Source organism: Clinocottus analis, unplaced genomic scaffold (genome assembly GCF_023055335.1).
Source record: "Clinocottus analis isolate CAN_PGR_092001 unplaced genomic scaffold, fCliAna1.0.p SCAF_1, whole genome shotgun sequence".
Classification (NCBI taxonomy): domain Eukaryota; kingdom Metazoa; phylum Chordata; class Actinopteri; order Perciformes; family Cottidae; genus Clinocottus; species Clinocottus analis.
In genome coordinates this window covers 4,439,908-4,463,445 of record NW_027175820.1, presented here as the reverse complement: position 1 = coordinate 4,463,445, position 23,538 = coordinate 4,439,908, and the positions used below count along the sequence as shown (strand labels likewise).

At 44.2% G+C, this 23,538-nt stretch overlaps 2 protein-coding genes across 6 annotated transcripts; both read right to left on the bottom strand.

Moving 5' to 3' along the window:
* Positions 1-5,141: 5,141 nt before the first annotated feature.
* Positions 5,142-16,560, bottom strand: pamr1a (peptidase domain containing associated with muscle regeneration 1a). 2 transcript variants are annotated; one of them, XM_068573726.1, is made up of 11 exons: positions 16,217-16,560; positions 13,725-13,886; positions 13,513-13,638; positions 12,090-12,204; positions 11,190-11,407; positions 9,752-9,949; positions 9,446-9,640; positions 8,992-9,058; positions 7,741-7,994; positions 6,728-7,050; positions 5,142-6,051 (listed from the first exon to the last, which is right to left on the bottom strand). In XM_068573726.1, exons 1-11 carry the CDS (start codon positions 16,305-16,307, stop codon positions 5,518-5,520), a joined length of 2,283 nt encoding a protein of 760 aa, XP_068429827.1. In that variant the 5' UTR covers positions 16,308-16,560; the 3' UTR covers positions 5,142-5,517. The 2 variants fall into 2 exon arrangements, with proteins under 2 accessions (XP_068429827.1, XP_068429817.1); XM_068573716.1 differs by lacking the exon at positions 13,725-13,886.
* A 3,262-nt stretch (positions 16,561-19,822) lies between these two features.
* On the bottom strand, positions 19,823-23,203 carry slc35c1 (solute carrier family 35 member C1). 4 transcript variants are annotated; one of them, XM_068573056.1, is made up of 3 exons: positions 23,142-23,203; positions 21,726-22,240; positions 19,823-21,364 (listed from the first exon to the last, which is right to left on the bottom strand). In XM_068573056.1, the coding sequence occupies exons 2-3, from the start codon at positions 22,207-22,209 to the stop codon at positions 20,784-20,786; spliced, it is 1,065 nt and encodes a 354-aa protein (XP_068429157.1). In that variant the 5' UTR covers positions 22,210-22,240; positions 23,142-23,203; the 3' UTR covers positions 19,823-20,783. The 4 variants fall into 4 exon arrangements, with proteins under 4 accessions (XP_068429157.1, XP_068429165.1, XP_068429150.1 ...); XM_068573064.1 differs by lacking the exon at positions 23,142-23,203 and adding an exon at positions 22,842-22,912; XM_068573049.1 differs by lacking the exon at positions 23,142-23,203 and adding an exon at positions 22,346-22,398.
* Between the last annotated feature and the right edge of the window lie 335 nt (positions 23,204-23,538).

The following is a 23,538-nucleotide window of genomic DNA, read 5'->3' as shown; positions in this document are numbered from 1 at the left end:
GACAATTTTTCTTTTTTTTAAAAAATGTATTTAAGAATTCCAATTCGAAACAGTCATTAATTTGTGTAGCGCAAACACAATGCAACACACACACAGACATAACAGTTTAAAGGGGCGGGACAAAACATGTTCCTTCTGAGCACATTGAAAGAGCTATTATTGCAATTGTCTTGTGTTAAGAACTAAAGCCCTGTCGTCATAGAAGAGAGAAATTAATTTGACAATTACTTAAAAAAAAAAAAAAAACGGTTCCAGTGGAGCTGCTCACATGGCCATCAGCTCAGACTGTGGTTGTACTGGGCAGCTTCCCGATGTGTAACTGTGTTTAGGGCACTCCTGCTAAAAGAGAGGCCTTCCTCTGAATAAATAACTAAACACAGGTTAAAAAAAAAAAATCAATAAAGCGATGAATCACAAACACTTCTCTGGAATACTCTGAAAGAGAACATCAGTTAATATCAATTGATGCCAGACTAGAGGAGGTAAAAGTAGATTTTAACTGAATTTCCAGCAACATAGTGGACGCACATCAGGAAACGCTATATATATATATATATATATATATATATATATATATATATATATATATATATATATATATATATATATTCAGTGAGTGTTGTCACTCACCAGGTAGTAGAGGCTGTTTTGCATCATAGAGGCATGTTGCAGGCTGATGATCCTGTTTCACTGATGATTTTAATTACATCTGTCTGCTAAAAGCACGATTTTTCAGTTGGATCTGAGCCAGAACTCGGCACCGGCTCCTGATTATGAGAGTTAACTGCTCTTACTTATGCAGGAAATGTACAATTAAAAAAGAAAAAAAAAAATGTTCAGACGGATAAGGAGCTCTTGACTTGCTCTGCCATCATGCCCTCCACTTGAGAGTGAAGTTGAAAAGGAGATGCTGTTTCCACTCAGACTTCATTTCACAAAGCCCTTTCGCGTCCTTCCTTTTTAGGCGAATTAAAGATGGATTGACATCAATCTCCATCTCTTTGGCTTCGCTGGAAGCAGAAGGAACCAGCCGCCGTTGACCCAAAACGTAAAAATCCAGATCTCACCAGCCCCAAAAATCATGTTTACATGTTGAATCCTGTGTTCCCCCCATACCTGTGTGAAGTGTGCAGTAATCAAGCAATAAGGTTCAAGAGGCAGTGCTGTATCGTCAATAATGTACAGTTCAAGCGTGTCGTTAGGCCGGTTGCAACGCATCGGGCCGGCAACCCCTTGAACTCAGTGCTCTCGCTGCTGCGCTGTCCGTCTTTTCTCCGTCACTTTATTTCCCTCCATGATGTTTAGAGAACTTGCCTCGAGTCGGGAAATTACCCGATTTTGATTTTGTGATTAGCTGTCAAACTAATCGCAGTTTCCGGTTTTACGTAGTCGCTCCCCGCTGATTAGTCTGCTCGGTCAGAGCGTTATCTGCTCTCCCCTCGCCCCCATTATTCACCGCTGCCATTCTCATCCAAAGTCATTCCCCCCAAAATATCATTCACACAAAACATGTTTGGTAACAGTCAAGCTTGAAATGACAACTCGCGCAAAATCTACCTGTTATTTTGAGTGTGCACTGATAAGGAACGCTCTGGTAAATGTCCACAGGTTGTACAGTACTTTATGGCTCAATACAGTACACCCCGTGACTCACTCTCAACCAATCAGAATGCTTGATTTCATCTACCCGTATTATAATAATACATAATAACCAGTGTGATGTGATGCTTTTTCCTCAGTAAGGACTTTACTGCCATGTTATTTGTACTGGATAAATAATCATGAGAGTGATGACAGGCTTTTCCCTCAGCACGGTCTTTCAAGACCTCGATGGAGATAACAGTTTGACACTAGTATACCTTAAATGACACAATAAAGGAATAAACAATGTAAGAAAAACACCATATTAGTCTTTTAATCCAACTGTTTGAATGATCTTTGTGACCACATCACAGATATTTACATAACAGACCATGAAATTACCGTTTTTCTTTAACAACCAGTGAAAATGGTCCTCTTTGTCTGGAATACAAAGCTTTAATAGGTGTTTCTGGTCGCATCCCTCTGCAAACTGTGTATTTCTGATCCTCGCGATAATCATACCTTTCAGGGACAACGTGTCACTTTCCTGAAGGAACATCGATATCTTTCTACTCGGGCCCTCAAGTAAGTGCGCTGATGAATAAGAGGGGCCCTTTTGCTTCAAAAACCTTTTAGGTTGGGTCATGCACTTTAAAAAGTTTGTTGTTGTTAAATTTGTTGAAATTGTCTTCAGATCCCGAAGTTTGTATTCATACAGTAATGATGATTTGGGGATACTGGCTTTGGGAGGCCTGGAGGGGACACGCTGACAATGTCACCCAACTGCCAACTGTCCTCGCTCGATGCAGCGACTTTTAGAACTATAACACTGCCAATATTATCGTTTATAAGACGGGGAAATGCAGCGGTGTGACCACCGAGTCAGAACAAAGTGAACCCACACAGGAGGGCATGTGGTCGGCTCTAACAAAGCAGCACTCTCAAAGTGTTATTGGGGTTCTTCTGAAGTTTTGTGTTCTTCGTAATTCTGTGAGGTTATTTACGACTTCACGAGTTTACATACTTATTTTAAGTTCAAACATGATGGGTTTTTTCTCAACCTAAGCATGTGTTTTTAGTCATAGTTTGAGTGTCAGAGGATATATATATATATAGATATATGTATATATCTATATCTATATATATATTGGTTTAAAGTGAATAAGTGCTGACAGACAAAAAAAAAGTTTGATGCAACATGTGTGCATTATATGTTTTGTGATCGTACCATTTAACCTCTCTGTGAGAGTGCACCATACTATGCAGCAAATTGAAACGCTCCCAACACATTGTTTTATTTATACTTTGTGGTCGTGATTATGTTAATAGTCAGATTCCCTAACAACGAGCATAAAAAGAAGAAGAAGCTGTCTGTTGTGCAACCCATCTACTCCGGATTTACAGCGTAAACCCTGCGGGCTATTCTTTTGAACTTCATCTTCTCGCAGCCTTGTCTCGAGCCGGGGAGTGTGGTGGGAGTGGATCTCGTGGAGCGCCGTATCTCTAATGATGCACATGTGGCCCAAGGCCAGCAGTTTTGCATTGCTTTAAGAAACTGTCACTTCCATGAAAACGCATTGGGCTGACTCGTTCCTGTCCCCAGATGTGAAGCCATTAATCTTTAAATTCACCAACAGTTTGTGTGTTTCTCGCATTTTTCCGGTGGATGAGGACCAACCCGGCTTGTTTTTGTGCACTGATGGTTTTCACTCAAGGCATGTTGCCAGTATCCTGAGTTGACCTACAATGAGCTATTCGCTCCGGAGTAGGAGTACGAACACAACCACAGGCAGCGCCAACCATTACGTTCAGGTATTCTTAGAATTGGGTCACAGCGGTAGAAACATTGGAACAACTCCTCCTTCATTGCCACAAAAATAATGTCGAACCAAGCAACCATCTTAAGGACGAGGAGCGTCATTCAGCGTCAACATGCCTCGCACTAGAGGATGAAGCTCAGGTCACCTTGAGGGAAAATTGCAGGCCCGATAGCTCGACTTTACTTTTCTTTCTTTTTTTTAGCACTACTTGCAAATACCATTTTTTTCCCGCCTCTAGCATCTTTTAAAATGAAAAATGTCTCACCTGCTGAAGTCCTGTCTTCGTAAAATAAAATAAAAATCAAAAAAAAAATCGCTGGGCTTCCCTGAGTGAAGTGAACGTTGATTTCCTTCAAGTGTGTGTTGAGTCAAAGCAGCAGTGAGAGATGCTTTTTTGGAGAGCAGTCATACAGGTGTTGCAGCATATTCACCCTCTCCTCCTCTAGGCAGCGAAACACTTCCACCTTCCCCCTCCGCCACGGAAACAAGCAGCCTGCACATGCACGGCACGGGCAGGTAGACGGGTGGGGATTTCAGATGAGAGGTCAGCGCATCCTCTCAGAGCGTGGGTGGAGTGTCCGTAAGTTCTCTCAGTTAAAGAGTAATAGGTGAGCGGACTCTCCCATCCACCTTTTTTAGCACCGTGACATCATAGATGTAGACCCCTGCGAGATGATCTACTTGTCATCGCTGCTCATGTGGCCCTCCTCATGGTTCTTTTACGTAAAGTGGAGTCAGTAATGTGTTTCCGAATGTGGCGGCCGAATGCATTTTACAGTCTCGCACATGGGAGGTTTGTTCTCGTGGTTTTCTAGTTCGTGGTAGAGATGCAACGTCTCGAGCTGCAGAGGCAGACTCTCCTGAGCTCTGCTCATTGTTTAATTGGCCGGGCTTAAAGAGGTGTCCTGCACAAAGCCGCGGGGAGCACAGCGGGCGTCTGCGTCTCAGGAGTAAGAGCTAAGTTTAGCAAATCCTCTCAGTGTGTTTCTCAATGACAGCACATGTTGTACAGTCTGTGGTGAGGAGGGAGGAGACGCGTCAGCTCACATGCAGGAAAAAAAAACTAACGGCCTCCGGGGAAGACGTCGAGGTACCGTGCCTGCAGTAATTTACCGCGACGGATGAACATGTTGTCCGTACGTACGCATGTGTGCTGCCGTGTAAAAGGCGTGCAAACAAGCGTAACCATCCATCACCGCACTCTAAGTGGCGGGCCGCGTGAATGTTTGCGCTCTTTAAAAACAGCTGCATGCATGTGAAATACGTGTTCAAGGCTTCATGTGGAAATTGAAACTGGGCATGCGGACTGAATAAATAAAAACGTCTTTAGCTCGGCTTCGCAGAAGATAAACGTATGCATGTCTGCACACACGTGGCCTACTTGTGCAGATAACGGCTTATCTTTCTTGGAGAATGTACTCGGATAGGAGGAGGGGGGTCAAAGGGCCCCGGGCTCGCCCAAGGGCACTCCGGCAGAACAGAGAGTTGGGCGTGAAGGATGGAGACAGAAAATGTCAGGCCACGAGCCCGGAATAAAGACGTAATACACCAGAAAATAAATGACAGGATGAAAACAATAAAACTGCGGAACCCTGCTGGTCAAGTCTCTTCTAGTTTTAAGCCTGAATCTAAAGATAGCTGGAAGCACACAGAGCCTGAACGACAGACTTCAGATGGGAAGTCAGTGACTTGATGTCCTAGCTCGGTTGGAGTGCAGCTCATCAAAGACTCAACGTGGCATCCGGTGGATTTCTTTAAATTTTTAAAGAGCAGCCCTTTATTTTTATAAATTCGGAGTTGCGCAATCACATGGCCACATTTGACGATCACCGGTGTGTGTGTGTGTGTGTGTGTGTTTACGCCGAGTTGTTTGAAGAGGAAGTGGCCCAAATACAGAACAGTAATATGTACACACACACGAGAGGTACAAGAAGAGAGCCAGGAGAACAACTCTCACCTGACGGGATGTTGACACAGATAGCAGGAACAAAATTATTACAATATCGTGTTTCGAACCATACGCTCCATTTCCGCCGTCTCCACCAACTGTGAGGTTTACAAAACTGGAATGAAATATTCAAGATTGTAGGTCGCCGGCAATTGGCTTAAAATATAACTACTTTGTGTTTTTCTCTATCCAGTCTCGAAAGTTGGCTATTCGTGTGTGAACTGTGTAACTCTGCAGGTGGCAGCTCTCCTCCTCCTCCTCCCGTTCCTCTTCCTCCTTGTAGCTGAAACTCTCCAAACCGAGAAGAGTCCAGCCGGCGTCGCCCCGAGTCTCCTCACGCCCCGTCAAGACGCCCGGAACGCCACTGGCACACGGGCCTCGGGGGCTGGACGGCTTCCCGAAGACACACAGCGTGTCGTCACCGATCGCCGCGCCGCGGGCGAGTTCTCGTTCGCACTGAGCGACGTCGGCCAACGCTACGAGCGACGTCTGGCTGGTGGGATTGTGGCGGCTCCGGCGATTTGGCAGAGCCCACCTGGCGGCGTAAGCCTCCCGCGCCATCACCTCTCCGCCTCGCGCCCCCCCGGGCAGACACACCGGCCGCACGCGCTCGCTGATCCGGGCCTTGGCTTGGAGCTCGAGCACGGCCACGGCGGAGTCCGGTGCGGAGAAGAAATCCGGATGGACAGAGACGTCTGAAACCTGTCGGGGCAGAGAGGAGTGAAAAGGGGAAATGGGAAGATGGAATACCTGAGAAGTTGCCTGTCACTCAGAAGGCGCCAACTTCTGTCGTTTTTGTAATATTTGTCGAGATAGATAATACGCGCCAAGATGCGCACAGATCTCAAATCCAAATCAAATATCCCGGTAAAGCTTTAAGTGCACATTTTAAAAGCCAAAGGATTTCTTCCTGTTCCGTTCTCAAACAAAAGACCTATCCTGAAGATTATGTTTATTTAATGAAGATCCTTGCTTAATATTATCACCGCATCTGCTGTCTGGCAGTCATGGGACACTTTTGTGTAAAAAAAACCCTAAAATTTTTGCATGTTTTTTGGTAATTGCAAGGTGAAAGGCTTTTGACGTTAAAACTGGAATAAATGTAGTTGAAAAGCTTTTTTAGACATCAGTACAGTCAATGTTTTACCACCATTTAAAAGATGAATTCAACTGACAGGACCTGACAGGAAATTTAGTCAATCTCTGTAAAGTCTTTTTAATAAAAAACATCCAAGGTAACCCTAGAACCTCCAATCTTTAAACTCATTTAAATGTTGTTGCGACAAACTTATCTTTTAAGAGCAAATGCAAAAACCGTCTGATGGACTTTCACACTTGAAACCAACGGACTAGATATTTTCCTGACTGAGTAGTCTACCCCGAGGCGGTGCGGGCTTCTCTGCCGGTCCTTGGCTGTCTGCGGCTGAACGCCTATGACAACCTTCACATGTGCCGGGTGAAGGGTCTGCTGCTTGTCCTTGTCCACCACACACTGAGCTGCCACCAGGACGCTGCGCCGGCTGAGCAGAGCCCCGCTGCAGGCCAGCCGCCAGAATGTGGACTCCTCTGAGGCCCCCTGCTGGACGGACACGGGTACTGCACGGGGCCCATCGGGAGCCGAGCGGACGTAGACGGCCGCGTGCCACGGCCACGTCGTGTCTGTGAGGTTGTGTGGACCGGGGGTGTCAAATTTGCCGCAGACTTCGGGGGTTGGGGAGAAACAGTCAGAAGAGAGAGTCAGCGAAACGTTTCATTACAGTAACTTGTATGAATTCGAGGTAATACTCGGGTAAATATAGGCCTGGAGCACTGCATTTTGTGAAATGTTGTTGGTTTTTTATGCAGGTGATTACATTTGGACGAAGTAAGTAAGTACATGTCTTTCTTTGCAAGAGTGTGTGCGCACACACACCACCACTTCAGATGATTGCAAAGCAGACAATTGCTATGATCGCCACTCAACAGCCAAAGCACCGCTCGTGCGTGCTCGTGCGCACACACACACACACACCAGCCGAAGCGGCAAATTTATCAATGCAAATCTAACAGCCGGCCCTGGACTCAAACCACAACCTGTTTTATCTGTCTCTGAAATGTGTATCAAGGACCAGGGAGGAATAAAGAAAATACATAAACAGAATGCTATGACTCAAATATAAATATACAGCAAGTACTTTCAGCATTATGGTTAAATAGGAGATGTGCCATAGTAATGAAGCTGCAAAAAAAAACTGTCGTTCCTACATTTCCCTGACAGCATCTCATGTGCAGTCAACGGAAGAGTCTTAAGAGCAGACTTAAAGAGCAATATCTCTCTAAAGCATTTGTTAACAGCCACCACAGGTTTTGGTCAAACTGGTCCAGATTTGGCTTTTTTTCATCTTGCTTTACCCGGCGTGCAGGAAACATGGCGCCCGCTCCACCTTCCGGACTTCAGGCAGGTGCGCCGCGAGCTCCCCGTGTGGTGGTAGAGCGGGGAGGCGCACGTGTACTCGAGGATTGTGCGGACCGGGTGGAGGCCGCGAGGGAACTCCGCGAAGGCGTCGCCGTCGTCTCCGGTCGGTGCAAGTGGAATAAAACCAGCCGACAACAAATCGCGCACGTCGTAGCCAGGTGAGAGGCGGAGTCTTTGGCCTAGTTTCTCTCTGTGGGAAAGAAAAATAGGTTTGTCTTAATAGCTCTATACGTGCAAACTCCATTGTGTACTGTTTGGTGCACTGTGTACGAAATCGCACGCTAACATACTACATCCAAGCATTAAGTAAAAGTCTGGCTGCAAGCCGCTACTACCTTCGGTTGTTGTCCCCGCTGTAGCCAGCTAGCGCTACTGCTAGCTCCCCGATGCTGCTGCTACTGTCCGCGTCCCCGCTGCCCGAGTCAAGCCGGGGCTGGTCTCGCTACCTTCGGTAGTTGTCGGAGAGCTAGCGGGGAGCTAGCAGCAGCTACCAAAGCTAGTAGCGGCTTATAACCCGACTTTTACGGTACTCAAATCATAAAGTAAACTCAAGTAACATTTATTTTCTGTATCACATGACCATATAGAATACAACGCCAGCGGTCTGAGCTATCGTTGAATGAAAATCAATTAGCTCATTATTTATTTCTCAACACAACAAATCCACATATTGTGCAGTTTAAAGCTACAGATCAAATTGTACATCATATTTAGTACCAGTGTTATGTTAGCGTGCAATAGAGTGGTAGTGAAATAAGTCCTGAAACCCAGAAATGAATTCAAAGGCTTTTTAAGATAAATTCTTGGCTTTTGGCTAAATCTCAATGCAAAATAAAAATAAATTCCATGCTGGCATGAGGTCTGTTGTTGACACACATTTACGTATTGATATGTTTTGTTAAACTAGTAAATACCCCTCTTCTAGATTTTGGAGCTTTCTTGAGACGACAAAAACATCATCATACTGACTAGTTGGCCCTAGTTGCCTCAAATTAGCTTTTAACTTCGCCAGCGAGGAGATTATTTTGACTTTTCTACAATAAACCGATGTAAAAGATAAAAATCTCACTCAAAATGTACAACTGATGGGAATGTCATTGGTATTTGAGCGCTGACCCGATGATGGCGTAGATGGAACATGAAGGGATGAGAACTAGAAACACAAAATAAAATGTATCAGTCACTACCTTGACGTTGGATGTGGCTTCACAACACTTTGCCGCACGAGTTCAGAAACTTTGGGCTCCCGACACGCTGTGGAGGGAAAATCAAGCAAGTGACTATTAGTGCACGAGAATCCCTTCGCTGGGCTCCCATTGGCATAAATAATTTGGTTTCAGTGACATGAATAATTGTGAGCAAAGTAAATAGGAACAACAAATCTATGCATAAAATATAAGGGACAAACATATTCATTATTCAGAAAAATTCCCAAACAATAACTGCTTAAGCTTTTTTAAATGAATGGCCTTGTTTAGCATACACTCATCACGGCGGTCGTATTTCTAAATTGTTACTTTTTTGTTTATTCGTCATTGCCAGGCAGATAGACTAACAGTAGGACCAACTGTGTGTTGGAAACATTTTCGCCTAGAAAATGGGCTGCCAACTGTGCTGCCAGAATTTTTCAAAAACGGCTACCTCTCACACACTTGGGCGGCTTGCTACTCCAGGATCCATTAGAGAGGCAGGTGCTCTGGTGGTTCCCGCTCAGAATGTAGGAGTTTTTACAGAAAAACCCGACAGCCTCTGCGCCTCCAGCTGCGTCCGGAGCAGCCTTGTGGTAGCCATTGGGCAATTTGGGCGGAGGGGAACACCGGGCTCTGCTGGTTTGGCCTGAAGAGAGAACAGGAACTCCCACAATAATAACATCACGTGGCTTTCACACTGCGCAAACATCAGATAAAAAGGAGACCAGAAGCTACCTGGTTGATGGGAGGGAAGTACCTTTTACACATGTGGGAACTGCCTCACTCCATGTGCCGTTAGGCAGACACATCCTCTGCTGAGGTCCGATCAGCGTGAACGGTGGATGGCAACGGTAGTTTACAGATACGAGATCCTGCTCGGGTCCATATTGAGGCAGTAAATATCCATTCACCGGTTCCTCTGGTGTTGCACACACGTGATGCTCGACAGCTGAAACTGTGGAGGAATTATCGGGCGTTGAATGAAAATGAACAAAAAATACCATTGCAATGCAAAACTTAACGAAGATGCATGTTTTACCGTTCATTAAATTCACATAAAAGGGACAAAAACAGATCGAAGCCTCTGACCTGTGGCCAGCGGCATTCAGCCTTCTGGTTGTTTTTCATCAAGTTTGGTAAAACACGTCCACTTGCACTCAATTTGGGAATTTGGTGTTTAAAGGTCAAAGACACACTTTGGGCCACAACTCAAAGAACTTGGGTGCTAACTGTGACAATTTCCCACAAATATTCCAGTACGATGAAATGGTTGCAGGAGGACATTTTGGACGGCCGTGGATGTAAACATGATGGTCAGCGGAGGCATTCGAACGTGTAACGACGACTTGTTTGCTTGCATATTTTCCCCCAAATTCATCCATGACATTAACCTTTTTGTAATTTTAATTGTTTGAATTGGAGGAGGGAATTGAACCCATTAGATTGCCTTGCCTCTCTATTACCGCCACCTTTTAGTTTGGCCTGTTTTGATTTTATCTTGAAGAGGTTAATTGTTTGCCCTCCGGAATTAATTATATGTTAAACTTAACCCTTCTTCAATTTATCTGCGGGAGTAATCTATACAGAAATATCGCTAAATCGGGGCCTTACAGTCCTGACAATTGCCGCAGTCACCGCCATGATGTGTTCAGGTTAGCTAGCGAGAGCCGGCGGGGTACAGACTAAATAAATGGGATGCAAGTTCTATGCATAATTTGCTGCAAAGAGGGCAAACGGAGAGAGATGAGTGTGATTAATCTGTGCCGCCGAATGTCCGTCTCACATCGTTGCCCTGTATTGGAGGCTGCTCACACACACACACACACACACACACACACACACACACACACATGAAAGGAAAAGGTCGTGGAGCAATCAAAAGAGAGGCTCTGCATGCGTGGAGAGAGCAGAGCATCCTCTCTATCTCGTATTCATGAGGACAGTGATGAAGTAAATATACCTGCAGTAAACATCGTGAATAAGATACGCATGAGAAAGATACATTCTTGATCCGAGGAGAAAACAATATGCAATGCTCGTGAGGAGAAAATAAGAGCAAAAACCACACATTACAATGCAATGCAGTCTGACAACAACAACAAAAACCCAAACAACAGCAAACGCACAGCAGGGGCTACGAGATAGCATCGTGTTGGCTAATGCGTTCGTAGCGTTCGCTCTGCGGTTGTACCTGCCTGAGCGTTCCTGAAAAGCGAGAACAAAGCCGTCAAGGTTGTTGTAGCCGTCGGAGGTGAACAGGACGTGCACGAGGTTCCCGGAGCTCCGGACCGGAGGGGGCAGCCGAGCCCCGCAGAAGCGGCCGATGACGGGGGCGCTAAGGTCGCCGCCGTCGCGCACCTCCACGTGGTCATAGCGGCAGCTGGGGTCCGACTCCAGACTGAGCTGCGAAAACCTGCGAAGCGCCGGGGGAAAGATGTTAGGCTTGAATGAGAAGAATATTCACAAAAGTGTTTATTTATGTTGTGCTGAAGACGGTCTCACAACTTTTGAATTCTTTTAGCATCTGAAGAGTTGTATTTTTCTCGTCAGTGTCCAATTTTCCTATGAGATGGGACGGTTTGCTTTTGCCAACATGTATTAGAATTATTTCTTGAAAGCCTTCTCACAATAACTTGCTTCAACTTCGGCTGAGGAAGATAATGAGCTGGTCCACTGTGACTTTTAAGTAGTACATGAATGAAACATATCCATTAACTTGGGGCCTGTTAAAAAATACAGGATGTCACATTTCCTCTTTTGGGCGTGTTGTCCTCATCTCACACACACACAGAGACACACGCACACACACACACACACACACAGACACACACAAACTAGCGCTGCTGCATTGTGGGCTTAGCCTCGCCCCAAGACAGTTGTGATTGGACAAAAGAAAATTAGTGGCTAGTCTCGGTGAGACTAGCCAAATATAAACTCCAGCAGTTTCACAGGAAGTAAAATGCCAATTGCTCTTCTCACCATTTATCCCCGAAAGTGACTTTGACAAAAAAACAAAAAAACAACTGTGGTGCCTTTACAAATAAAGACTGAAATAAATAAATAAATAACAAAGTTTTGTAAAGAAAGTGACCCACCTCAGCTCGACGGTGCTGCCGCTCTCCACTCGCACCGTCCACGCACACCGGGCGTTAGTTGGGTAACTCTCCACGGCGATGTGGCCCTGAGGCCGCTGAATGACGCCTCCGCATGCTACAACGCAAGAGAACGGTATTTACTTTCACTCTCCACTTTTCTTTTCTTCTTCTTTTTTTCCCTCATTCAAATGTGGCCCTGGGCTATTTGACCGTGACAAGCAGGGTCATCAATGTGAGGGTTCGAAAATGATGAGGTGACGAGGACGCAACTTCATTAGATATGGTTGTGAACATTGTGCTGTGGCCAAAAAATATATATATTGAGAATTCTACCAATTGATTTCGGTCAGTTCAGCTCAGCTACTGAAAAAGAGATCAAAGTGTGAGGTTTGATATTCGTGTTTGAGCTGCCATTTAATGGTGGATGGTTTTTGAATGTTTCAGAATTAAAAAATGTTTGTTTTAATGGTCAAGCATTCAAATGAAAAGTATTTGAATATGAACGCTTGTTCCACTTTGGACCTCTCTAGACTCCAAACAGGTTGTGCAGGACAACAGATGCTTCACAACGGCCCCCGTGTGTCTTCCCTTGTGTGCGTCAAACTGACGGTACGTGACAGAAAGGCATACGAGTGGCAGGTTCCCCTGGGCCATGTACCAAAAATAACAATGGGAAGAAATTATAATGAGTGTGAACAACAGGAGTGGCAAGCAGGTGAACGTGTTTGCTCTCCTCTATTAATAGCATCGTATCGTAGAGACACTTTAACTCATTCGGTTGCTGCTGTAGCGCAAAGACGATAATTATGTTGTCCATATCTGCGCGAACGTAAACTACAGCTATACTAGCCGTCGACTGGAGTGGAATCTTGGCTGAAGAAAAAAATAAAAGCATTGTTGCCACCAAGTGTCCTGAGGGCGTATTACAGATGCTCAGTGCAGCAGCATTAATTGTGATGATTACAGACCCGGATCGTGTGTTCCATCAATTAATTGTGCATTTCCTCGTAGCCCGAGACACTTGTGAAGTTCTGTCAGTGGACTTATTAACCGACTTATAAATAAAAACATTCCTGTTGGAATTTTTTTTTATACAAAAACATGTTAAAGATTTACACGAAAGTCATTTTAAGATGTCGTCCGTCTTCACATTGTCAGCGCTGTTAATCACCGAGCCTACATATGGAGGCCCATTCACGTGTTCTCACAGAAGCATCTGTCTTTATGAACACATGACCTCATTAATTTAGGGGTCATATATATATATATATATATATATATATATATATACATACATATGACCTCTAAACTAACAAGGCCATGTGTTCATAAAGAGACGCACAGAAGGTTACATAAGGACACATCACACTTCTTCTCAATGGATGCGTCAGACTATTCTTGCACTGAAAGTAGTCCCACTCACTCCGGCAATCCCCTCCGCTCCAGCCGGGGCGACACGCCGTGCAATACTTTCCATCGACGAAGAAGTCGTCGTTGGCTTTCCACGTTCCGTTGTTGCAGCTTTTGCAGTTCTCGAACAGACTGCAGCCTGGGGAGGACACGAGCAGAAGGAAGAGTGTTTCCACGCAGCAGATCGAGGCAGATTAAACAAAACAAAAATAAAGAAACACGGACCCGGGTGGACGATGCACGGGTCACACTGGTCCAGAGCGTTGCGGCAGCAGGGGACGGTGTAGCCGACCCGGGACCCGCTGGAGGGACAGCGGCACTGGATCAGGTGGTACTCGCAGCATGGCCGACACATGGCGTTCCACTTGAAGCTCGGACACTTGTCCCCTTGCAGAGACGTGGAACCAAAAAACAAAAAAAAGGACAAAGTGGCTTCAAATGTTGTTTCGTGGCCTCGATTTCTCCGGATAGGACCCGTGTTGTGGATTTTAATTAGCCCCCGAGGTCAATTTAATTCAACGTGGCTTTATTGGCAAGAAGCACACTAGTATTAATGTGACTATTAACACAAGATTAACATGACATTATGATTGTACACTAATATACATAATTATAATAAGGGTAGATCAAATTTAAGCATTCTTATTGGTTGAGAGTGAGTCACAGAGTGTACTTTATTATATATATATTATATTAGTGCACACTCAAAATAACAGGTACATTTAAATTGCGCAACCTATAGTCATCATTAATGCTTGACAGTTACCAAACGTGTAGCCGAGGGTTTCTCTTGCGCCTATACCTGTATAATAATAATAAAATAACAACACGCTTCTTCGTTAGGTAAGACAAGATGGCAACTACTTTATTCTGCTCTCTTTCCGTTTCCCCCTTCACAATAAAAGCCCCAGCTCTTTACGTACAAAATATAATAGCTTACACATGTTTCGCGTAAACTTTGATATTTTGCGGGGGACTGACTTTTGATGAGAGTGTCAGCGGTGAATAATGTATGTGTGGTCCCTGTTCCTGCTGTACAGTCACACGTCGATATGGCTTACGATCAGGAGAGAGAGCAGATAACGCTCTGAGAGCAGACTAGTGAGCAAGTGCGTAAAACCGGAAACTAAGATAAGGAATGAAAAGGGTTTGATCACAACATTGTGACGATTTCGAGTGAGGGATAATTACTGTCGGTAATTTTCCGACCTGAGGCGAGTTTGTTAAACATCATGGGGGGAAAATTACAGAGAAAAGACGGACAGAAGCAGGGAGCGCACTTCTTTCGATCGGCGGCTGAGTCATCCACCACCATGCTTTCACGCAGCCAGGTAGTCAGTTTTATAGTCCTGTATGCGTGTGGCGGTTGCCACGCTGCGCATTGGGCCTATAACACCCTTGAACAGTACATTATTGATGATAAAGTACTGCCTCTCGTCCCTTACTGCTTATTAACAGTCCTTGTCAAAATCCTTTTTTTTACATTCTAAAACTGTTTTTTTTTCATTTCTATTTGAGTGAGCACAATGCAATGTGTGTTTGGCAGCCTGGAGTCTTTTTGTTGGTCCATGAGCTTTAAGTGTGCGTGGTGACGTTTGTTCAATGGATTAACACTGCGGTACAGCACAGGCTCCCAGGTTGTGATGGTTTCACGGGAGGGTCAGGACCTCGGCCGCCATCTTGCCGCCTCAGTCGGTGACTAATGATCAAGAAAAGTCTAGATTGACCTTTAGGGTTTGGCGTGGGGTATTTTCTTTTCTTACGTTTCATATTGCTTTTCTTTTTTGCTCATTTGGATAATGATTTGCTACTTGGAAATTAATTATTTGTATTCACAATTGTAATCAGTTGATTGTTTAAAATCTGAAGTGGGTAGTAGTTGGAAGCCTTTAAGGATTTCGGACTTTTGTTAATTGTTCCTTTTTATGTGCGAGTAAATTTTAAAAAAAAAAGAAAGACACATGAAATGGGAAAGATTACAGCAGAGGAGTTACATTTTAATATTTCTACCTGTCAAAAAAAATACACATGGTTATAGACATGAAGTATAAATGTGTCCATTCAGCACATTTTCCTGTGATCTGATGATGCAGATCAGACCTCCTTCTCGTTTCCCGGTGACCAGACAAACTGCTGAGATGTGAAATCCATTCGGGCGGCTGATTCAGTGGCCACGCCTCCGACGCCAAACTCGAGCTGAACCGCGTAAACCGACCGCTCTGACCTTGAGCTGCCGCGTGACCTTTTGAACCCGTGTTTGACACGCTGAGCAGCTCAGGATGGGGAGACCGGTTGAAATACAGCTTTTGTTTGTTCTCCTTGCAGTGGGGAAGCAGGGCTCCAGCTATCTGTCACCACCACAAGGCTAATCCTACCCCTCAACAGTTATGGATTTCCGTGCCAAGTGAAATGTAAACGCCTCCCAGGTATCGAACCCTCACTAATACGCCCAATACCTACTTTCATCAGCACGTACGAGCTTTAGTTACGTGAGGCTCGTGGAGTCAGGAGCATGAACTGAGACGAGTCGTGGCAGCAGAAGTGACTCATCGACATGAAATAACTCCACAGTTAGTCACGTCAGGCTCTTCTCTTCTGAAGGGTTGGCAACATTTTCACAAAGACGAGCCCACGGCATATAAAGATAGAAAGATTTTTGCTATTGCGTAATAGCAAAAAAATAGATTTAAACTGCTAGAAAAAGGCCTTTCACTCACCATGTGGCCAAGCGTCTGCACAGAGACAGAGATTCAGGAGGAGGGAGAAGAGTTTGGGGTCCAGAAGAGTCGACATGGGCGCTTTGAGCATGTCGGCTGCCAAGCTCTCCCTCTCTCCAGCAATAAAACCCTCGAAGAGACGTCCCTGTAGCCGCGTGTTAGAGAGCAATCTCTCCGTCTCCTCAGAACGTGATGTACACTAAAGTGTGATGCATGCTCCCATCTCGGCTCAACAGACGGGGATCCGGCTCAACCCACTGCTTCCGCGGTGCTTTCTCTTTGCAGTGGCTTTTTGAAATATGTTCAGCTCCAGAAGAAATGAAAAATAATCCAGTGCCAGGTCTCCAAACTCGTTCCCCCGTCTCTCTGCTGCGAGACGCTGAATAGTAACAGGGGGGTTGGGTGGATACTTGTTGGCAAAGGAGACGGAAAGTGCATCTGAGGGGAGTAAAGACATGCTAATGAGGAAAACAGTGAAGAGTGATGAAGGAGGGGGGAAAAAGAAATTCCATCTGTCAGTTTGCTGAAAGGTTTCACGGAAAGAACAGAAGGGAATCTCTCTCGAGCTGCAACTTAGACACTCTTTTTTTCTTTCCTTTCCAAAATAAGTTGTGGAAAAAAAAAAAAAAAACATATCTGCAGGTGCACCGAGCCGAATGTGTTTTGTTGACGCTTCGTCATACACCAGCTGTCATGCCGGACGTGACAATTTCCCAACTGCTTTGAAGACGGATAACAGATGTCCCCTCTCTGTGAGATGTTTATGATGTCAGGCTACATAGATTTGCCGCGAGCGACGAGGCTGACAGGATCGTCACGGCTCATTTCATGGTCAAGGTTGCTTTTCCATTAGCCGGGCCTTTACCCGGGAGTTTCCATGTTGCCGAGTCGCCTCGTCATCTCCTGCATTACATCAGAATGGAAGCAGACAGGTGACCTCAAACGTTCAAAACAATGTTTTAAATCTGAAATCAGCATTATCTGATTGGCTTTGGTCTTTTGGGGTTCATCGTCGGTTTACGCAAAACATTAATAATTACTTATAATGTCGCTCTTACTTATCTTATATGACAAAGTCGGGTCATATACAACCGTAAATCTCTAAATGTGATGATGCTGAATTGTTTTAGAAAATGAAAAACTTGGAAGGATCAAGTTTTCCTTTCTGGGTTGAGACATGAACTAATTAAACCATAACCATGTGTTTTTATTAGTTTGGAAAATGATTGATGATTTGGTCCCACATGTTTTCACAGGACAGAGAAGTCCATTCCTGTCAATAAGCCTCAGGCCTTGAGCAATAATCAAATTCTTCACTCTTTTTGAGTTGTCGTTATACATTTTGACCACTAGAGGGCAGAACATCTCTATATTGAGTTCATAGTGACAGGAGAACCTTCTGTTGATGGGCTCTTGTAGGATATCATTGGATGTTGGTTTATTGCTGAAGATAAACTTTGTGGCAGAGAAAGTATCATGATACCGACATCTTTTGTTCAGCAAGATCAACTTCAGAAAAGAACACTTTGGTGATTTTTTAAAGCAATCTTTAGAAGTTGTCAACAACCTCCTTTTGTAAGCCACGTAAAAGCTTCAACATTGCAGGTAGAGACATCTGCTGATGTATTTTATGTTGTGTAAAAACCGTCAGACACTTCTTAAAAGCTTGTGTTAACCACAGACTTTATCTCAGGCATCTAACAAAGTCCATTAAAAAACACACACACAGACTTCGAGACAAGCACTTTTAAGACCGATACATTATTATATATTATTCCCTATTTGCGCAAGGAGAGGACAAGTCATGAGTTTGATAAATGTTTGACTTTTCTTTACAAGCTTTCTGCATCTTTATCTTTATGAATGTCTGTCCAGCTCGACTTTGAGCAAATATGCAAGGAATGACATAAAATGGGATGATTAGGGATGCGTCAGAGAAAATGAGCTGTAATCAGTGCTGCAGGTGCTCCTACAAAGTCGCGACTTCAAGTGGATCTTACCTCATTCAATTGGAATCACTTTAGAAATAATGACCAGGTCACGCTTTCATCCTGACAGAATGTACGTCATATTTTTGCTCAAGTCCCACCCTTTCTAATTCACCTCTGTCGTGTGTACTGCCGTGTATGCTCAGGGTGGATAATAATAGATGCTGATCTGTTTTACTGTCCACCCTGAGCATACACGGCAGTGTGGGGCAAACAATTGTGGATGATGAAATGCAATAGTGTATCGCTTAAAATGGAAATGTGTCCGGTTCATAAACTTCCAACAGCTGCTTTAATCCAACAAGCTAGTACGCGTTGTGCAGCGTTCAGCAGCTAAAGAGACAGACGCGGCTCCCAGGAGGCGGTGGAGACCAAAACAGAGCTAAAAAACACGACTCCGAAAGAAAGGTAATGTTGCTCCATATAAGCGACGTTGTGTTAATGTTCTTAAAGGTGATACTTTATCAGGGTGGTATTTCCAGCTGGTTTTGCGGTCCAAAAACCCAAAATGAATATGGGTTAAAGATGCATTTAATCACGAGTCTGAAAACAGAATCAGATGAACAAATACAACAGGTATTTAAAAAATATCCACGAGATGATACCGTAGTCCTGATTCTGACCTGGAAACGTGACGGTGGTAATTAACACAGTTTCGACCACGGCTTTGAGCCGACGCATGTAAAACCAAACATAACTTCTGCCTTTGAACTGTCAATCACCGGGGGAGGACTTGGCTGAAGCCGACCAGACATGAGAGATGAGGAGGGATTATTATGTATTCCATATTATGACACAGTTGTACAAGTTTCATTGCAGCCACAAGGCCGCATTCACTGTTGAAATGAGTTCTTGACATCAGAGACCAGTGTGTTTGGGGTTTTTTTTGGTACAATTAATTGCCCATGATGCTCCGTCAGCTATTTATAGCCACCAGAGAAATATTCCATGTGACGCCCCGGAGACTCCAACATCCAGTAACCTTCCTCGTCTTCATCCAGCGATGACAATAACCAATCAAACCCGCACACATCTTAAATGCAGCGTGAATTACGGGGATAGCTACTAAGCTGTTTTATTATGTTAAAGGTTGGAAGCACGACTGCTTTAAAATATTTAATAAAATTGAGAAACTTTTCTCAAAAAAGGCCAATCTTCTACTGGAGATCATGTTGAAATGATGCTGTTGTTGCAGCTCACCGAAGAGAATCATTTGTCCAAAAATAAGACAGAATTTGTTCTCTGAAGCTCATGGTCGACGTTGTGGAGCCTTCAGATTATTAATTTCTTTTTTTATAAAGTTATTATTCAGCTACTAGTGGAGGGAGATGTTTTTGTAATATTGAGACAAGAACATACATCCTCAGCTTTACAAATAACAGATTAGAGACATATTTTAATAACACGTCTAAAAATAAAGATTGTAATGAAACTAAATGATAGAAATTAAAACCATTACATTAGAGCCTATCATTTAATTTGACATCTTTAATGACTAATAATTGGTCTATTACTATTCATTTGTTTTCGTTTATTCAGTTCAATAAACACATCTTGATATCACACCCGTAAAACGTCTCATTTATCGGAATTAAAAAAAAAGTACTTAAGAGGTCAAACAAGAATATGTTTTATTTGACTGGTGCCATGTTCCCTTCATGGATTTTCAGGAATCTTTTAATAGTTAAACCGTGGAACCACCATGTCCTGTGTGAATGAGAAGACGTACAAACAAACCGTTGAGTTGTGCCGCTCCTTTAATGCTTTGTGTGAGAGTGGAATGTCGCCTCACAGCTGAAGACTGAAGGACGCGTACAAACAATGACTTCCACTGCCGCGACATAAGACACAAACCCACTGGGCGCAGCGCTTGAAATGCAAATATATATTTTCACCGACGCCTACGTGTGGGTTTACAATTTAAAAAAACTATACCAAAATGTGCTGGAGCAAATAATGCACAGGATTATTACTGCAACAGTCGACTCTCAAGGAGGAGTGGTTATTTAGGGGAGTAAAAAAAAGAAAAGGATCGTCTTGTACGACGGTCCCACTGACATGAGGTTTCCATTACGTAGGTCAGGTTACCTAGGTTACCTTACCACACAGGCTTTGTTCACATTTGAGAGAAAAGCAGTCGTAGCCAGAGGCCGCTATACAATCCTTAAAGGAACATACACTTGAATGTTTCACAAAGCCCACCAATACAATTTATAGAATCAGTTAATAATTAAAAAAGTCACTTGTTGCCGTTATACAACTCCAATAGGGAGTAAATATTCCCTCCATATGAATAAAAACACTTTCGACCATATAATCATATTATTACATTGTTCAGTTAAAGCAAATGTAAAAAATTAAAAAGGCCCCAAATGCATGTGAATAGCTTTAAATATAATGTATATACAAATTCCTTCAGGCCTCAAATAAAACTGTATAAAACCACAACTATTAAAATCGATTCCACCTGTGCATCACTTCAAATCCCCGATCACCCATGTGCCAAATGTTGCATTTTTTCACATTTTCCCGCCACAAGGATAAAAGTTGAAGGTTCAAAAAATAAATAAATAAAAAAGTTACACTCCTGCGTCGTCTTTCTCCACCGGCAGCAGTTTCTCCTTGGCGGAGTCCGGAGGGTCTCTGTGGGGAGCATTCTTCATTTCTCGACTCTTGACCCAGGTGTAGGCCGACGAGCCGCCGAGCACCATCATGTTGCTCGTCCACCACAGCAGGCTCTTAGTGGACGAGTTGTACATCACCGCGATGACAGTCTGCGCGCAGGCCTTCGCCGTCCCCGAGACGTTGTGCGTGAGCGGGCTGGTGAACTTGATCTGCAGGCCCGTGACGTAGCCGATGGCGAAGCCGAACGCCCCGCCCAACGTCATCATGCCCCAGAATCCGAGGTCCCAGAGGCGGCTGAAGCCGGCGAGGCGGCCCAGGTCTCCGGACAAGATGACGAGTGGCAGGAAGAGGACGCAGGCGTTGACGTTGTTGTAGTAGGACAGCTTCCAGATGTTTCCATCCACCGCCGGCATCACCTTCTTGGTGAAGATGGCGTTCAGAGAGACGCAGGCGCTGGCCAACACGCCGAAGAAGACGCCCGTCCACGAGAGGGACCCCGTCAGGCCTTCCTGGTCCACACCGAGCCAGAATCCCCCTAAGAAGCACGGACACATGCAGGACCGTGAGATCACGGAAAAAATGGGCTGCAAAAATTATTCTAAATGTTTTGATAATTTAACAATACATTTTCACTTCTATTTACTAAAAACTGTAGGGACCCCGCCTCCCACAAAGCTACATTTTGGTTTGGAAAGGCCTTTGTTCTATTTTTATAATGCACAAAGCCAGATCCATAACATTTGTATAACATTTCTGAGTTGACAGTTGCAGTTGACCTATCTCAGCTAACTTTCAAAAAAAACTTCCAGGAGCAAACTGTGAAAATAAATAAAGTATGCAACAAAATAAAATACTGCTACAATTCACTTCCGGGAACAGAGAGAAGGCCACCGTACCCAGTATGACCCCACAGCACAGGACGGCTTGCAGTGACGTCGTTTGCTTCAGGACGACGTAAGACAGCAGCACGTTGAACACGGTGCTGAGCGACCGGCCGACCGTGTAGAAGGCCACGCCCACGTTCTTCAGGCACAGGTTGTTGAAGGTGATCATGCCGATGAACACGACCGACAGCGGCAGCACCTCCCGGGACGTCTTCAGGTCGAACCGGACCGCGGGGAAGTCGATGAGTCCCGGGCACATCTGGGACAGCAGCTGCATGAGCCAGCACAGCACCACCGTCACCACGCACTGGTAGAAGGTGACCAGCAGCGGGGCGTCCAGGTCCCGGTTGTCCAGCAGGTAGTTGTTGAGGAACACCATCGTGATGGAGACGAACCAGTAGAGCGCGACCACAGCTCCTATTTTGACAGCCTTGAGTAAGAAGGTGTCTCCATTGGGTCCGTCCGGGTCCGTCGTCTCCGAGCCGGTTAGAGCCATCCTCAAGATACCGGACCGCTTCAGCTGCGCCCTGTTCATGGTGACGGAGAAAGGAGAAGCAAACACAAATAAAATGGCAGCATTTACACGAACTACTATTGTAGCTACGGGCCACCGCTAACTACGCGATACACACATCACGGCAGTCTTCCGCCAACAGCAGAAGAAATACTTCCGGTATAACTTTATTTTCAGAATAAGAGCACGTCGGTCCAAAATCTACACCCGGCTAAAACCGAAGTTGTGCAAAAGTAGTTCCGCAGGTAAATGCTAATAAGCCATACACAATAGGACGAGGTCAAATCCAAAGTTATTTCACCAAAAAATGAATCGGAACTCCAGCGTTTACATGCTATTACTGATATGTGGACACAAATAAGAAAAGGCATACATTTGTTAATATCAAGCATGCCTTCCTGACTGGGGCAGTTTGGCAGTAGCAAAGCACATTGTGTTATTGGGGCAGTTGTCAAAATCGTATCTTGTAAATTTTGCCCTACTGACGGTCAGTATCTTAGTTCCAAAAGGACACGTGTATTTTAATACAATGCCATTATTCTGACACCAACCATTGTATAACATGTATTTGATGTAGGTCTTTTTGACATGAAATACAAGTTTAAATTGCTGACCTATCTTGAAGGTGGACGCTCAAGCCTGAATCTCAACTCCTGGAGCATGACTTTCTTGTATGAGCCAACTGTTTAAAAATTTAAAGAGATACCGTCTTTAAAATACATTTACATTTAACTCTTTTTTAAAAAACAAAAGAAAATTGAGCTCTTTTCAGATGTTTCAGCCTGCATTTCATCTTTTTCATCTTGTAACTCATCAATTTGTGTTTTTTTTAAAAATACCTGCCGAATACACATTTGCATATTTATGCATTTTGTTCCCAATAGGATGATATTATTGTTAAAATGTGTTCATACCTGAAGTTGTTGGAGCTCTTTATTTGATAAGTCCTGTACAAAGAAACACGTCTACCAGGAAGTGTATCCTGCCATTTATGTTTCCCACTACGCAGCAGCACTGTTGACTGTTGCATGATCCATCATTTCCTGGTATGCCTAATTCCCCCCATCAGAGGGCAGTGCATGCAATAAACAATGGCAGAATAGTGTCATGTAATATATATATCAATAATGTAATATGATACAATGCCTATCTAGCCTATCTATACGGTCTATTACAACATATCAGAGTTACATTTCAGGGAGTAGGCCTACCGTAGCATCTCAGACTGCACCAACTAAAATAGGAACATGCTCTTATCTATTGTGTCTCTCACCAAGCAGTAAATGTTTCAACAGGTGCCTCGCTCACTGA